This window comes from Octopus sinensis, unplaced genomic scaffold, assembly GCF_006345805.1.
Source record: "Octopus sinensis unplaced genomic scaffold, ASM634580v1 Contig17390, whole genome shotgun sequence".
Lineage (NCBI taxonomy): Eukaryota > Metazoa > Mollusca > Cephalopoda > Octopoda > Octopodidae > Octopus > Octopus sinensis.
The window spans coordinates 25,001-43,111 of NW_021835023.1; the positions used below are offsets into that span (position 1 = coordinate 25,001).

At 36.6% G+C, this 18,111-nt stretch overlaps 1 protein-coding gene across 1 annotated transcript in view; it reads right to left on the reverse strand.

The window, feature by feature from the left end:
* Window positions 1-15,525, reverse strand: part of LOC115231099 — a 16,578-nt gene extending 1,053 nt beyond the window's left edge. The window contains exons 1-6 of the mRNA XM_029801183.2: window positions 15,098-15,525; window positions 10,602-10,890; window positions 5,551-6,111; window positions 3,264-3,388; window positions 2,177-2,411; window positions 1,339-1,422 (exon numbers count right to left, since the gene is read on the reverse strand). Coding sequence (XP_029657043.2) covers window positions 1,339-1,422; window positions 2,177-2,411; window positions 3,264-3,388; window positions 5,551-6,111; window positions 10,602-10,890; window positions 15,098-15,325 — 1,522 coding nt within the window. The 5' untranslated portion in view covers window positions 15,326-15,525. The remainder of the gene's footprint in view (window positions 1-1,338; window positions 1,423-2,176; window positions 2,412-3,263; window positions 3,389-5,550; window positions 6,112-10,601; window positions 10,891-15,097) is intronic.
* Window positions 15,526-18,111: the final 2,586 nt, after the last annotated feature.

The window sequence follows — 18,111 nt, forward strand, 5'->3', positions numbered from 1 at the left end:
ATATATATATATATATATATTTACATATATACGACAGGCTTCTTTCAGTTTCCGTCAACCAAATCCACTCACAAGGCATTGGTCGGCCCGGGGCTATAACAGAAGACACTTGCCCAAGATGCCACGCAGGGGCACTGAACCCGGAACCATGTGGTTGCTTAGCAAGCTACTTACCACACAGTCACTCCTATATATATATATGTTGCTGTATTTAGGAATGGTCATGTTGCCAATTTAGAATTTTGAACCCAACCCTAAGGTATTTTTCTGCTGATGTTATTATTATTATTATTATTATTATTGAGTGGGAGAGCAGTTCATGCCATCAGAGTGACACTGGGGTAAAATATACGAAGCCCAATATACCCATCATGACTACCCGTCTGATAAGGGTACACAAGGCATATGCATCACAACCATATGTGCGCGGCATGGTGATCTCATATCAAGATAAACAGCTCATGACCTTGCAGGTGGGGCCCAGTTAGAATTTTCTTCAGGTTGAGTAGCCCATCCCGCTCAAAAGGTCCCTGAATAAGAGTTGTTTAAGGATGTTGAAAGAACCACCCATGTTTCCAGAGGTGAATTATTCAAACCCCAAAGAATCCCTCTCAACACATGGCTATGATGCTCCCCCACTACTTCTGCTCGTGATCAGAGATGCACATATCGTCAGCCACTAAGGGACCTAGTCAAATGGTTAAGGTCAAACAACTGACAAGCAAATCTGTGGTATTGAGCAGAATATTTGCTGTGGCCCATCTTTTATACCAAGACAAAACAATGTACATGATAACAATTCCAATCAGTTAAGATCAGAAGCCATAAGAGCCACTGTCTGGTACTGCATCAGGGCATTTATACTGCATCAGGGCATTGGTACTGCATCAGGGCATTGGTACTGCATCAGGGCATTTATACTAGACACGTGGACTATTATAAACTACATCCCCAGACGACCCATTCACCACCCTAAAAATTACCATTCCTATGTCTGCGACGGATAATGAAAATAACACCAGGTTAACCCAAGATAACCATAACCTCATAAATTCATCTTTAGCACCTTCTAGAATCCTATGCAGCTGTAGACGCCCCGCATCATGTCCTTTAGATAACAGATGCCTCACAAGAAATATTGTATACAAATGCACGGTATCAGATGAGAATTCCAGTTATGTATACATCAGCTCGTGCAGCACTACCTTCAAAGTCAGGGCGGGTAACCACGATTCTAGCTTCACATCCCAAACAAGAATTAACGGCATTTCTTTATTTCGGCTAATTCATAACCTAAAACAAAACTAATTCGGAAATTAACAGGTTATATGGACTTACTTTTTCCGAGTACGTCTTTCAGATCATCGGAGCTACATAATACTTCTTTGTTATTTTGAGCGCATTTCACTTTTATAGAGGCATCTGTTTGAGAGAATGATATATGTTAGAACAGGAGCACATGATAGTATAATTATGTTTATATACTGTGTGTGTGTGTCTTGGAATGAGTAAAGAATTCTGGTAGGTTGAAATGTTCTTATCCTTTCTTTAACAGTCGCTAACAAATACAGCGAGCACAATATTTTTCTTTCTTCAATTAAGAGGACAATTTCAATTTATTGAACTGTATTTTTCTTGCTTGTTTGCATAAGTGACTCGATACAACATCCATTAAATAAGTTATCCAAATTCATGTTATTGGTCAGACTGAGTTATTTCCCTTAGATCACCTTGTTTATTTTTTAATTATGCAAATTATTGCTGGCAAAAATACTGTAATTCTTATGCTACATCGTGGGATGATGAAAACAAGTTTAAATTTGACAATAGTTCGCTGACGAAATCCAATAAATTACAGAACATGTTTGTAGTTGTCTCCCTTACCTGATAATATTACTCTGTATTCTTTATACATCCTAACAAAGTAAGGAGAGTGATTTTGGTAGAACCGATGGATGTAATTTAATTTTACTGAATTCTTAATGTCCTCAGATTATCTCCCTTTTCCCTTTTCCCTGGGACTCGCCTACAAATGTAAATTACCATTAATTAAAAGCTAATGATATTTACTCTTTTATCCATCGATTCTACCGAAACCGTTCTCCTTACTTGGTTACGATATATAAAGATTACAGAATAATTTTTGATAATGAAAAAATGAATTCAGTATGCTTACCTGTTGCTTCGAAACTGACGTTGTATTGAGGATTGTGACAAGTCGAGATACGGGGATCAATTCGTCTCCTGGAAATTATCGTCAGGTGGAACGTAGAGGGATATGTTGGTTTAACTATGTATAATTTACCCGGATTCGTGTCAGTTGCATTGGTCATGTAGTCGTAACTGGCCAAACTTGGCTGACTGTTGTTATACGCACCATACACAGTGACCTCACCACACTGGACACTCACCTGTGACGAACAAAAAGGTATAATATATATACGGTGTCCTTGATTTCATTCTACAGATGCATTTAGAAAAGGAGTCCAAACTTTGTCCCTTAAATCCACTGTCTCCTCCTATTACTTCAACCACCGCTACGACGCCGTAGTGATCTCATTCTTGCTTACAACATCATAAGCGGAAAGTGTAACCTCTCGAAAGAGCTGTTCTTCACTCCTGCCCCAGAGCGTCGGCTGCGGGGTCACTCCGAAAAGCTCTATCTGCGACGATTTCATTTCAATCGAAGGAGAGGGGCTTTCTCCGTCCGGGTTGCGGATCCGTGGAATAAGCTGCCGCACGAGATAGTGAAGATGCCGACGACCACTCGGTTCAAAGTCTCTCTTGACCACAAGTGACCTGAACTCTTTACATGAACACCACCCTGTACATAACTCCATGTCCCCCTACATGGCCTTGCTTTTTGCTTTTTGAGCCAAAAAATTAACTAACTCACAAACTAACTACAAGACCATCTTCTCGGAAGTAACTACTTGGACACCAACCCATAAAAAGCAAACTTGAAACACCAATCTCTGCTCTCCTCATTATACATTTTATATCTAAACCTAACTTTTCCTGCGCTATCCACGATGCCCAATCCTTCCCCAGTCCTAGTGTTAATCCCTTCTTTAGAATTCTCTCTTTGTCCACGTTTATTTTGCAGCCACAAATGCTCCAACTAAACTTCAGTGATAAGAATGAGATCAATCAGCCGTGGAAGGACTGGGTGGTTTATGAGCACTGTCCCTTTTTTCTCATTCATCCATAAAAATACAAAAGAAAAAAAAAATCCAGAGGATGTTATTGAATATTCGTCTTACCGTGATTATTGTACCCGAGTTGGACTGGATAGTTTTGGTGACATCCACAACTTGTTCTTTTGGCTTGTTAGTTTTTGGAATGGGGTTGTTTGAGAGGTCTACACCGTTCTCCGCAATTAAGACAGCTACAAAATTGACGACATCAATTATGGGAAGGAAATCATAAATTGTTACTTGAATCACATACAGGAGTGGCTGTATGTATATGTGTGTGTGTGTTGTGGTGTGTTCGTACGTTTGCATGTACGTACGAGCTGATACAAAATGCCACAGAATACACCGACTGAGACAAAAAAAAAGGAGCATACTAATTCAAGAATATGCACATAAACAAACACGAACTAATTAGGATGCGACATTACGAAACTTTCGAAATTTTGACGCCAAAGCTTATCATAAAATTTCAAAAAATGCTAGATATGAATGCGAATGTGCGTACGAAAATAAAAAAAAATTATACTTTAGATTGATTTTTCAAACGGAGATAAACATCAAGGGAAATAATCATCAAGGAGATAATCATCATGGAAGATAATCATCAAGGGAGATAATCAAAGGCGATAGTCATCAAGGGATGTAATCATCAGGGAGATAATCATCAAGGGAGATAATCATCAAAGGAGATAATCATCATGGAAGATAATCATCAAAGGAGATAATCAAAGGAGATAGTCATCAAGGGATGCAATCATCAAGGGTGATGGTCATCAAGGGACATAATCATCAAGGGAGATAATCATCAAGGCAGATAGTCATCAAGGAAGATAATCAGCAAGTGAGATAGTCATCAAGGGGGATAATCATCAAGGGAGATAATCATGAAGGGAGATGGTGATCAAGGGAGTTAATCAGCAAGGGAGATAGTCATCAAGGGAGATAATCATCAAGGAAGATAATCAGCAAGTGGGATAGTCATCAAGGGGGATAATCATCAAGGGAGATAATATTCAAGGGAGATAATCGTCAATGGAGATAATGAACAAAAAGTCATTCTCACAGAGAAAAAAGATAGAGAGAGATTAAAAAATTGTTCTAGATAGACGGTAGCACATACATACATACAGGAGTGGGTGTGTGGCAAGTAGCTTGTTTACCAACCACATGGTTCTGGGTTCAATCTCACTGCGTGGCACCTTGTGCAAGTGTCTTCTACTATAGCCTCGGGCCGACCAAAGCATTGTGAGTGATTTGGTAGACGGAAACTGAAAAGAAAACCGTCGTATTATGTATATATATATATATACACAAACACAACACACATATATATATATATATATATATATATATATATATATATATATATATATATATATATATATACATATATATATATATATATGTAAATATATATATAATATATATATATATATATATATTATATATATATATATATATATATATATTATATATACGTATGTGTGTTGTGTTTGTGTGTCTGTGTGTTGTCCCCCAAATATTGCTTGACAACCGATGCTGGTGGTGTTATGTCCCCGTCACTTAGCGGTTCGGCAAAAGAGACCGATAGAATAAGTACTGGGCTTACAAAGAATAGTGCCGGGGTCGAGTTGCTCGATTAAAGGCGGTGTTCCAGCATGGCCGCAGTCAAATGACAATAATAATAATAATAATAGTATAATAATAGTGCGCCAATGAGGAGCCTCAAACTTGTAGAAATAGCAGCCAAATCTCCTTCAGTTCACTCACCTTATCATTTTACAAAAATTACAAATTGGATAAGGATATGGAAGCACTCCGTCGGTTACGACGATGAGGGTTCCGGTTGATTCGAATCAACGGAACAGCCTGCTCGTGAAATTAACGTGTAAGTGGCTGAGCACTCCACAGACACTTGTCCCCTTAACCTAGTTCTCGGGGATATTCAGCGTGACACAGAGGGTGACAAGTCTGGCCCCTTGAAATACAGGTACAACAGAAACAGAAGTAAGAGTGAGTGAGAGAAAGTTGTGGTGAAAGAGTACAGGAGTGGTTCGCCACCATCCCCTGCCGGAGCCACGTGAGCATTTAGGTGTTCTCGCTAAATAAACACTCACAACGTCCGGTCTGGGAATCGAAACCGCGATACTATGACCGCGAGTCCGCTGCCCTAACCACTGGCCATTGCGCCTCCACGGATAAGGATATGCTACGTATAAGAAAAGATCCGGGATTTTCACGTCACATTTAGAACCTGTGTGACCTTGGAGGTGAATAATGAGGTCTCTACAGCAGCAACAACAGCAACAAAAAAAAACAAGCAATAATAAAGGTTATTCGATGTCAGACTTACCTTTACAAGTTTCAGTTTTAATTTCTTTCACAATAAAATCAATATCATCATAACTTTTCAAGTCGATGAAATGTGTACAATTAGGTTCACTTGCTGATGCCATTAACTCAGACTTTCTTGGATTGACAACTCCAATTGTAAATATAGTGACGCCCATATCTTTCAGCTTTTTAGCTGCTGCTACTGTTTTCGCTTCACTTCTTGACCGTCCATCCGTGAGCAAAACTAAAACTTTTGCAGCAATAGATTTTCTTGTTGTAGTTGCAAAGATATCGGTACGTGCTAAGTCAAGAGCCAAGTCCGTATAAGTTAAACCACCGTCGTAATATATAGCGTTAATTGCACTTGTTACTGCAGTTTTCGTACTGTATTTCCCTAAGTTAAAAGATACTATAGAGAAATCTGAAAATCTAATCACTGCTACGCGTGTCTCCTCTTCGCCAATGTCTAGAGTAGACACAATATTATTCAAGAATGCTAATGTCTTTATAAAGTTGTCTTTTCCAACGCTTCCTGACGAGTCAATAAGAAAAAGTAAGTCCATCTGGGCACCGGCACAATCTGAAAAGATATTTAGAATTAAAACTAATTTTTTAACATAGACCCATACGCGAAAGTTTGCTTATGAATGAATTATTATTATTATTATTATTAGTATCATTATTAATATTATTATCATTATTATTATTATCATTATCATTATTATTATTATCATTATCATTATTATATTATATTATTATATTATTATTATTATCATTATCATTATTATTATTATTATATTTTATATTATTATTATCATTATCATTATCATTATTATTATTATTATTATTATTATTATTATTATATTATCATTATCATTATTATTATTATTATTATTATTATCATCATCATTATTTTAATTATTATTATTATTATTATTATTATTATTATTATTATATATTATTATTATTATTATTATTATTATTATTATTATTATTATTGAGTGAGGGAGCAGTTCATGCCATAAAAGTGACACTGGGGTAAAATATACGAAGCCCAATATACCCATCATGACTACCCGTCTGATAAAGGTACACCAGGCACATGCATCACAACCATATGTGCGCGACATGGTGATCTCATATCAAGATAAACAGCAAATGACCTTGCAGGTGGGGCCCAGTTAGAATTTTCTTCAGGTTGAGTAGCCATCCCGCTCAAACGGTCCCTGAATAAGGGTGTTTAAGGATGTTCAAAGAACCCATGTTTCCAGAGGTGAATTATTCAAACCCAAAGAATCCCTCTCAACACATGGCTATGATGCCCACTACGTCTGCTCGTGATCAGAGATGCACATATCGTCAGCCACTAAGGGAATGCTCAAGGTTACGGTCAAACAACTGACAAGCAAATCTGTGGTATTGAGCAGAATATTATTATTATTATTATTATTAGTAGTAGTAGTAGTAGTAGTACTTCTTTACTACCCACAAAGGGCTAAACACAGAGAGGACAAACAAGGACAGATATCGATCCCAGTGCATAACTGGTACTTAATTTATCGATCCAGAAAGGATGAAAGGCAAAGTCGACCTCGGCGGAATTTGAACTCAGAACGTAGCGGCAGACGAAATACAGCTACGCATTTCGCCCAGCGTGCTAATGGTTCTGCAAGCTCACCGCCTTATTATTATTATTATTATTATTATTATTATTATTATTATTATTATTATTATCATTATTATTATTATTATTGAGTGGGAGAGCAGTGCATGCCATCAAAGTGACACTGGGGTAAAATATACGAAGCCCAGTATACGCATCATGACTACCCGTCTGATAAGGGCACACCTGGCACGTGCATCACAACCATATGTGCGCGACATGGTGATCTCATATCAAGATAAACAGCAGATGACCTTGCAGGTGGGGCCCAGTTAGAATTTTCTTCTGATCAAGTAACACATCCCGCTCAAAAGGTCCCTGAATAAGGTTTGTCTAAGGAGGATGAAGGAAACTCCCATGTTTCCAAGGATGAATTATCCAAAACCCCAAAGAATCCCTCTCAACACATGGCTATGATGCTCCCCCACTACTTCTGCTCGTGATCAGAGATGCACATATCGTCAGCCACTAAGGGACATGCTCACTGGTTGAGGTCAAGCACTAAAAAGCAAATTTGTTGTATTGAGCAGAATATTTGCTGTAGCCCATCTTTTATACCAAGACAAAACAATGTACATGATAACACTTCCAATCAGTTAAGATCAGAAGCCATGAGAGCCACTGCCTGGTACTGCATCAGGGCATTTATTATTATTATTATAATTATTACTATTATTATTATTATTATTATTATTACTGCTACTACTACTACTACTACTACTACTACTACTACTACTACTACTACTATCATGATTATTATATAGTAGTAGTAGTAGTAGTAGTAGAGTTGTTGTTGTTGTAGTAGTCGTAGTAGTAGTAGTAGTAGTAATAGTGATAGTAGTAGTAGTATTAGTAGTAGTAGTTAGTGTAGTAGAGTAGTAGTAGCAGTAGTAGTAGTAGTAGTTGTAGTAGTAGTAGTAGTAGTAGCAGTTAGCAGTAGTAGTGTAGTAGTAGTTGTAGTAGTAGTAGTAGTAGTAGTAGTTGTAGTAGTAGTAGTAGTAGTAGTAGTGGTAGTAGTGGTAGTAGTAGTAGTAGTAGTAGTAGTAGTAGTGGTGGAGTTAGTAGTAGTAGTAGTAGTGGAGTTAGTAGTAGTAGTAGTAGTAGTAGTTCGATAGTATTATTTAGTTTAACACAAATTTGTCCGTCTTCTTTTCATTTCTATATAACAAAGGACCTTTTACCCAGCTTCCGGAACTCCGCAAATACCGTGCAATAAACTTTATCCCTAACTGAGTAAAAAGACCTCGTTTTAACGTTCGTCGATTGGCATACGTTGTCTTAAAATAGTTTTGTTCTCTAATATTTTTATGTGGATTAATAAAGATTAACCATTTACAGTTTAATCTGGACATATGCAGCCTAAATATTCTACCCATTTTTAGATCAAACTAGCCAGATCTAGCCTCTCACACTTAGCCTACAACATCCTTCTAAAAATATAAGAACGCATCATCAAAATCTCAAAGCTAAAAGATAAAGTATAATTAATTCCAAATAGGCGCAGGAGTGGCTGTGTGGTAAGTAGCTTGCTAACCAACCACATGGTTCCGGGTTCAGTCCCACTGCGTGGCATCTTGGGCAAGTGTCTTCTAGTATATAGCCTCGGGCCGACCAATGCCTTGTGAGGGATTTGGTAGACGGAAACTGAAAGAAGCCTGTCGTATATATGCATATATATATATATGTGTGTGTGTGTGTGTGTTTGTGTGTGTGTGTTTGTCCCCCTAGCATTGCTTGACAACCGATGCTGGTGTGTTTACGTCCCCGTCACTTAGCGGTTCGGCAAAAAGACACCGATAGAAGAAGTACTGGGCTTACAAAAAAGAATAGTCCCGGGGTCGATTTGCTCGACTGAAGGTGGTGCTCCAGCATGGCCGCAGTCAAATGACTGAAACAAGTAAAAGAGTAAAAGAGTAAGAGTAATGGGATTAAATAAGCGATACCTTTAATAGAGTAATCTTAATGCTAAAGAGAGTTCAACGGATTCTGCTTTAGAAATGTATTAATTTGAATCTGTTAATTACAGTTTAGTTGTTTACATTTTATAGTTTACTAGCAGTATCGCCCGGCGTTGCTCGGGTTTCTAAGGGAAATAACTATAAAGCATTTTTAGAGAGTTATAGCCAAAAAATAGCAAAAAATGCATTAAAAATGGAAAAAAATTATGGTAAATTTTTTTTAAATCGTTGACTCATCGTAAACATTTTTAGAGAGTTACTTCCCTTATATAATAGCGAAAACAATGCATTAAAAATGGAAAAAAATTATGGTAAATTTTTTTTTTAATCGTAGACTCATCGTAGACGCGCGCTAATACCCAGAAGGGCTCGATATGAATCACGACTATAAGATACCCGCTTTTGGTTAAACTGCATCGCAAAATGTGGGAGTAGTTAGGAATCTAAATCGTAGGGGACAGACACACAACTTCACTTTTATATATATAAAGATTTTAAGTATTAAGTAAAAATTTACATTGGCTCCAGACATCCAGGCTATTTCGGGTCCCATGTTTGCCAGATATTTGGTCCGGTATTATATAAACCTTGTTATTTCTCAAGCCGTCTGGTTAGTTGGCATAGCTATTATTAATGTGACTAGCGAGGCATTTAACTGACTGGAGAAGAGATCCCCCAAGCAAGAAACAGTTATGTACTTAGTGCGAAAACTATAAGCGCATCAATTATTGAAAAGTTCCGGTGCATTTCCTTGGGCAACAGCTCCACTTCTACACCCCCTACACATACATACATACATACATACATACATACATACATACTTATTTCTTAACTACCCACAAGGGGCTAAACACAGAGGGGACAAAGAAGGACAGACACACGGATTAAGTCGATTACACCGACCCCAGTGCGTGACTGGTACTTATTTAATCGACCCCGATAGGATGAAAGGCAAAGTCGACCTCGGCGAAATTTGAACTCAGAACGTAGCGGCAGACGAAATACCTATTTCTTTATTACCCACAAGGGGCTAAACACAGAGGGGACAAACAAGGACAGACACACGGATTAAGTCGATTACATCGACCCCAGTGCGTTACTGGTACTTATTTAATCGACCCCGAAAGGATGAAAAGCAAAGTCGACCTCGGTGGAATTCGAACTCAGACGTAACAGCAGACGAAGTACGGCTACGCATTTTGCCCGGCGTGCTAACGTTTCTGCCAGTTCGCCGCTTGTTCATACATACATACATACACACGCACACACACACGCACATACATACATACATACATTCATACATACATTCATACATACATACATACATACATACATACATACATACATGCATACATACATACATACATATATACATACATACATACATGCATACATACATACGTATACAAGTGTATTCGACAAAAGAGCACAGACAATAATTTTACTCACCGTCTAACTGTTCTAATTCATTTGACCAGGTCACAAAATCAGTGGTGTCGCCGTTCGAATTTATATGAGTCTTCCACGATTGAGCTTGCTTTGCCTTTTGAAGCGGAACCGGCAACATAGAGTTTAAGATAAGCAGGCTCATTACCAATCCAGAATATAGGGGTTTTTGTAGGTCGGACATTGTTAGGGTCGATACATCAACGTTGAAAACGGTTTTCACTTGACTGCAATTCGTTTTCAGTTTACTATTGCAAGCATCTTGGACTTTTGTCAATTCGGTGTTGGTTACCTACAGAAATAAAAGACAAAAGCATCTTTGTACCAAACGGAGGAGTCTTTAGGGCGTCATTAGATTACTCATTTTACCTTTAATAGGGCAGATGTGTTCGTCCATGAAATCCTCCATAAATTATACTTGGAGAAAAAAAAATTCAAGATGGGTGGTTGTGGATGGAAGATATGGCAAATGAGGGTTTACATTAGACAACAACACCAACAGCAAAAGACCCCCTTCGGTTTTGATAAATCAAGGACCAGTTGTGTACGAGGGTGGATCTAAGTCGACTGGACACCTTCCCCATAAATTTCAGGCCGCATGCCCACACATTAACACCCATCCACCATGGGCGAGGTGAGGGTCTACGTACAATTGCGGGACCTCCGATTTTCGTGGACAAGCCACGCGTCCATGTAGCCACGCTCCCCCGAGAAGCGTGCCTAAACGCCAGGTGTATTAGGGTGGGGCGGTGCCACCGGGGCCGCCGGGTAACCGGACCGCCCCCAAGCTCGACGCCTCAGCGGATTCCGGGCAATCGAAGTCGACCGTCCCAAACTCGAAGCCATCTCGGGCAACTGAAGGCGACCGTACCAAGCCTCTACGCCTTAGCGGATCTCGGGCGACGGTCTCTCCTCTCCTCTGGCGCCGGGTGACCTGTTCGTATGCCGCGCGAAGCCCCGGCCATGGTCAGTCTCGCGGGGTGGGCTTTTCGCTACTTCGGGATGACCCACCTGCATCACGAGCCCAGGCATGGTTAAAGACCCGGATATGCGTTCGGTACATTTGGTCACATTCTTACGGGAGGGACAGGCATCGAGCTGCCCCCCCACGCGCTCGACGGGCTCAAGCTCTCTTACCACGCCAAGGTAGTACCAGGGTATCCGCATCAACCTTCGCCACCTTCCGTGCGACGAGCGTACTCAAGCCATCCGAATGGCGAGGCAATTAGTAGATTTAGCTAGCCTTAAGAGATTTCAATGTTTTTGTTTTTTATGTTGTCGTTTCTCATCTTGTCATCGCTTTTTGATGTCCTTGTACCCATATTTACATCTATACATACATATATGTAAGTAGTATGTAATATATATATAATTATATATATATATATTATATATATATATATATATATATATATATATATATATTATATATAAAACATATGCTATATGATACATATATGTACTACCTACCTCTACATGTATATATACAAATACAGATACACAAACATACACCCACACACACACCAGACACACACACACACATATATAATATATATATATATATATATGCATATATACGACGGGCTTCTTTCAGTTTCCGTCTACCAAAGCCACTCACAGGGCTTTTGTCGGCCCGAGGCTAGTAGAAGAAACACTTGCCCAAGGTGCCACGCAGTAGGACTGAACCCGGAACCATGTGGTTCGTAAACAAGCTACTTACCACACAGCCACTCCTGCGCCTATATATTGCAGTATTCCGGAGAAGATTTTTTTCAAATAAACAAACGTACTATAGATTCATTCTTCACTTGTTTATTCCTGTTCTTTATTACTGTGAGCTTGTTTCGCTTATTCCATTCTAAGCGGAGCAAGAACACATGCGAAGATAGTAAGTGTCGCTGAAGAGGTCACAGATGAGTGACGAAAGATTTCCGGACAATGGACATGAGTTAGAATGAGAAGAGTAACGATCGAGCGAAGAACGAATATACAGTGCGTGTGTTTATTTGGCACAGGAAAACATGACCATCCCGAAATACAATATATGTTTCAACACACGGAATCACATCAGGAATCATGCAATATAAATTAATAAACGTATATACATACATACATACATAGATACATACATACATACATACATATATATATATATATATATTATATATATAATATATATTATATATATTATATATATAATATATATATATATAATATATATGTATATATATATATATACATACATATATATATATACATATTTATATATATACATATGCACATATATATATATATACATATATAGACTATATATATATAATATATATATATATATATAGTCGGAATTCACACACAAAAACTGAAGACAGGTGTGTAAATATATATATATATATATATATATATGTATATATATATATATATATATATAGGTATATGTATATATATAGTTATATTTTACAATACAACAAAAGACGAAGACAGGTAGGTAAACAACAGGTGCATTAGTTTTACACTCGGGAAGGTGAGATAGTCTTTTACGATTGGAGCATACGCTCTTCAACAGAAAGGAACACGAGAAAATAACATTTATCTATACACACACATATATATATATATATATATATATATATATATGTGTGTGTGTAAATTATATATTATATATAATATATATATGTAAATATATATATATCTATATATATATATATATATATATGTAAATATATATATGTAAATATATCTATATATATTACATATATATATGTCCTGAACTTTGGCATCGAGAGTTACGCAAATACCAGAACTGGGCGCCACTGCGTGGTGCCTAGGACTCCAAACCTGCCATCAAGATGTAGGACAAGATACTGTGATAGCCTGGGCTTCCGAGGCCCACAGCTCTTCATATCCTCCCGAAGAACCTGAGAGACCTGCATGGGGTGGATACAGATGTCTTTAAAATGAAGCTGGATCTCTTCCTGTCAGGTGTCCCAGATGAACCAACTTCACGGCAGGAGGGCAATGATGGCAGCTGCATCGAACTCTCTCATGCACCAAATAGCATTGCTAGAAAGCCTCCTGAAGTGAAACCAAAGTCGCAACACCAAATGGCGGTGCCCCAGCATGGCCACAGCTCATAAGCTGAAACTAGAATCAATCAATCATATATTTACATTATGTAAACATAATATATATATATATATATATTATATGTTTACATATATGTAAATATATATATATATGTAAACATATATAGATATATTTACATATATATATTACATATATATATATATATATATATAGATATATATATATATTACATTATATATATATATATATATATATATATATATATATATTTACACATATATATATATATATATATATATGTATACATACATATACATATATATACATGTATCTACATATATATATATATATGTATATTTGTAATACATACATACACATACAGTCATACATATATAAATAGATAAATGCAGAGAAAGAGGGTGAGGCGTACAAATTACTTGAGTTATTTAAACACATGCGCATACACCGTGACCGACCAGGCTATCAGATATTGCTACACATCGCTGGTCACAATGCGCTTCGCATTGTTTTAGCCTTCAAATGACGCCACTCCGCTGGCTAAGCGAGCAGGCCAACAGAAGAAAGAGTGATAGAAAGGGTGGTGAAAGAGTACAGCAGGGATCACCCCCCCCCTGTCGGAGCCTTGTGGAGCTTCTAGGTGTTTTCGCTCAATAAACACTAACAACGCCCGGTCTGGGAATCGAAACCGTGATCCTACGACCGCGAGTCCGCTGCCCTAACCATTGGGCCATTGCGCCTCCACACACACACACACACACACACACATATATATATATGCACATATATATATATATACATCTATCTATCTATCTATCTATACTCTTTGTGTCTAACTATCGTTCAATTTTCTAAAAAGACTTACATTCTAACTCACACAGGTAAGGTATGCACAAAGATGCATATGCGTCAGTTTGCGTATGCGTGTATACGTGTGTGCATGTATTTGATTGGGTCCAAGCTTTGGCATCGAGAGTTACACAAATGCTAGAACTGGGCGCCACTGCATAGTGCCAAGGACTCCAAATTTGCCATCAAGATGTAGGACAAGATACTGGGATAACCTGGGCTTCAGAGGCCCACAGCTCTTCAATATCCCCCTGAAGAACCTGACAGACCTGCATGGGGTGGATACTGATGTCTTTAAAATAAAACTGAATCTCTTCCTATCAGGTGTCCCAGATGAACCAACTTCACGGCAGGAGGTGCAGATGAGGGCAGCTGCATCGAACTCTCTCATGCACCAAATGGCAATTGCTATAAAGCATTCGTGAAGTAAAATCGTGTAGCAACACCAAATGGCGGTGCCCCGACATGGCCACAGCTCGTGAGCTGAAACTAGGTAAAATAAAAAGAAAAATAATATATGTGTGTATACGTGCAAATCTGGTACTTACCCTCCATATTCCACCAGTTGTTGCTGCGATAGAATTCATCTGGGCCACTGACAACCGTTTCAGGAAAAAATAATCTTGTGCCAGAATACAATTGTCTCGGATTTTCTTTATGGTTGCATCGATGGCAGCATTGCTGGTTTCACCAGATTTTAGTGTCAAATCTACGGCATAGGCATGTCTGGCAACGCCAAGACAACTGATCACAAACAGAAGATATTTGATGGTCATGGCTGGAAACGCTTTTTCGTCTCTTCGTAAACGATAAAATTCAGACAGCAGCTCGCGATCCAAAGATGATCGTTTGACAATCTTCCCCGAGTCTCACACCTTTATATAACGAAAGCTTTTCTGAGAAATACAAAGTAAAAGAATATGATCTCCTGAGGTAACTAAGAGCTATAGAAAGCAAATTTTATTGTCGTATTTCATGTAATAATAACAATGTTAATAAAAATAACAATGATAATAATAATAACAATGATAATAATAACGACGAGGATCTATCGATATCTGATTGGTTGTTCAAACAAACTGCGTCAAACTATTGTATAACACAGGTTCTCGAATTGAATAGAAAACATGAATTGCAAAATTTATGATTTTCTAAGGTAAGAAAAGGTGAAATAAAATACGTCAACTATTGCATAACACAGGTTCTGAAATTGAATAGAAAAAATGAATTCCAAAATTCATGATTTTTTAAGGTAAGAAAAGGTGAAACAAAATGCGTCAACTATTGCATAACACAGGTTCTCAAATTGAATAGAAAAAATGAATTTCAAAATTTATGATTTTCTAAGGTAAGAAAAGGTGAAACAAACTACGTCAACTATTGCATAACACAGGTTCTCAAATTGAATAGAAAAAATAAATTGCAAAATTCATGATTTTTTAAGGTAAGAAAAGGTGAAACAAACTACGTCAACTATTGCATAACACAGGTTCTCAAATTGAATAAAGAAAATGAATTTCAAAATTTATGATTTTCTAAGGTAAGAAAAGGTGAAACAAACTGCGTCAACTATTGCATAACACAGGTTCTCAAATTGAATAGAAAAAATGAATTGCAAAATTTATGATTTTCTAAGGTAAGAAAAGGTGAAACAAACTGCGTCAACTATTGCATAACACAGGTTCTCAAATTGAATAGAAAAAATGAATTGCAAAATTTATGATTTTCTAAGGTAATAAAAGGTGAAACAAACTGCGTCAACTATTGCATAACACAGGTTCTCAAATTGAATAGAAAAAATGAATTTCAAAATTTATGATTTTTTAAGGTAAGAAAAGGTGAAACAAACTGCGTCAACTATTGCATAACACAGGTTCTCAAATTGAATAGAAAAAATGAATTCCAAAATTTATGATTTTCTAAGGTAAGAAAAGGTGAAACAACTGCGTCACTATTGCATAACACAGGTTCTCAAATTGAATAGAAAAAATGAATTGCAAAATTTATGATTTTCTAAGGTAATAAAAGGTGAAACAAACTGCGTCAACTATTGCATAACACAGGTTCTCAAATTGAATAGAAAAAATGAATTTCAAAATTTATGATTTTTTAAGGTAAGAAAAGGTGAAACAAACTGCGTCAACTATTGCATAACACAGGTTCTCAAATTGAATAGAAAAAATGAATTGCAAAATTTATGATTTTATAAGGTAAGAAAAGGTGAAACAAACAGCGTCAACTATTGCATAACACAGGTTCTCAAATTGAATAGAAAAATGAATTGCAAAATTTATAATTTTCTAAGGTAATAAAAGGTGAAACAAACTGCGTCAACTATTGCATAACACAGGTTCTCAAATTGAATAGAAAAATGAATTGCAAAATTTATGATTTTTTAAGGTAAGAAAAGGTGAAACAAACTGCGTCAACTATTGCATAACACAGGTTCTCAAATGGAATAGAAAAAATGAATTGCAAAATTTATGATTTTTTAAGGTAAAAAAGTGAAAACAACTGCGACAACTATTGCATAACACAGGTTCTCAAATTGAATAGAAAAAATGAATTGCAAAATTTATGATTTTCTAAGGTAAGAAAAGGTGAAACAAACTGCGTCAACTATTGCATAACACAGGTTCTCAAATTGAATAGAAAAAATGAATTGCAAAATTTATGATTTTTTAAGGTAAGAAAAGGTGAAACAAACTACGTCAACTATTGCATAACACAGGTTCTCAAATTGAATAGAAAAAATGAATTGCAAAATTTATGATTTTTTAAGGTAAGAAAAGGTGAAACAAACTGCGTCAACTATTGCATAACACAGGTTCTCAAATTGAATAGAAAAAATGAATTGCAAAATTTATGATTTTCTAAGGTAAGAAAAGGTGAAACAAACTGCGTCAACTATTGCATAACACAGGTTCTCAAATTGAATAGAAAAAATGAATTGCAAAATTTATGATTTTTTAAGGTAAGAAAAGGTGAAACAAACTGCGTCAACTATTGCATAACACAGGTTCTCAAATTGAATAGAAAAAATGAATGCAAAATTTATGATTTTATAAGTAAGAAAAGGTGAAACAAACTGCGTCAACTATTGCATAACACAGGTTCTCAAATTGAATAGAAAAAATGAATTTCAAAATTTATGATTTATTAAGGTAGGAAAAGGTGAAACAAACTGCGTCAACTATTGCATAACACAGGTTCTCAAATTGAATAGAAAAAATGAATTTCAAATTTAATTTTTTAAGGTAAGAAAAGGTGAAACAAACTGCGTCAACTATTGCATAACACAGGTTCTCAATTGAATAGAAAAAATGAATTGCAAAATTTATGATTTTTTAAGGTAAGAAAAGGTGAAACAAACTGCGTCACTATTGCATAACACAGGTTCTCAATTGAATAGAAAAAATGAATTGCAAAATTTATGATTTTTTAAGGTAAGAAAAGGTGAAACAAACTGCATCAACTATTGCATAACACAGGTTCTCAAATTGAATAGAAAAAATGAATTGCAAAATTTATGATTTTATAAGGTAAGAAAAGGTGAAACAAA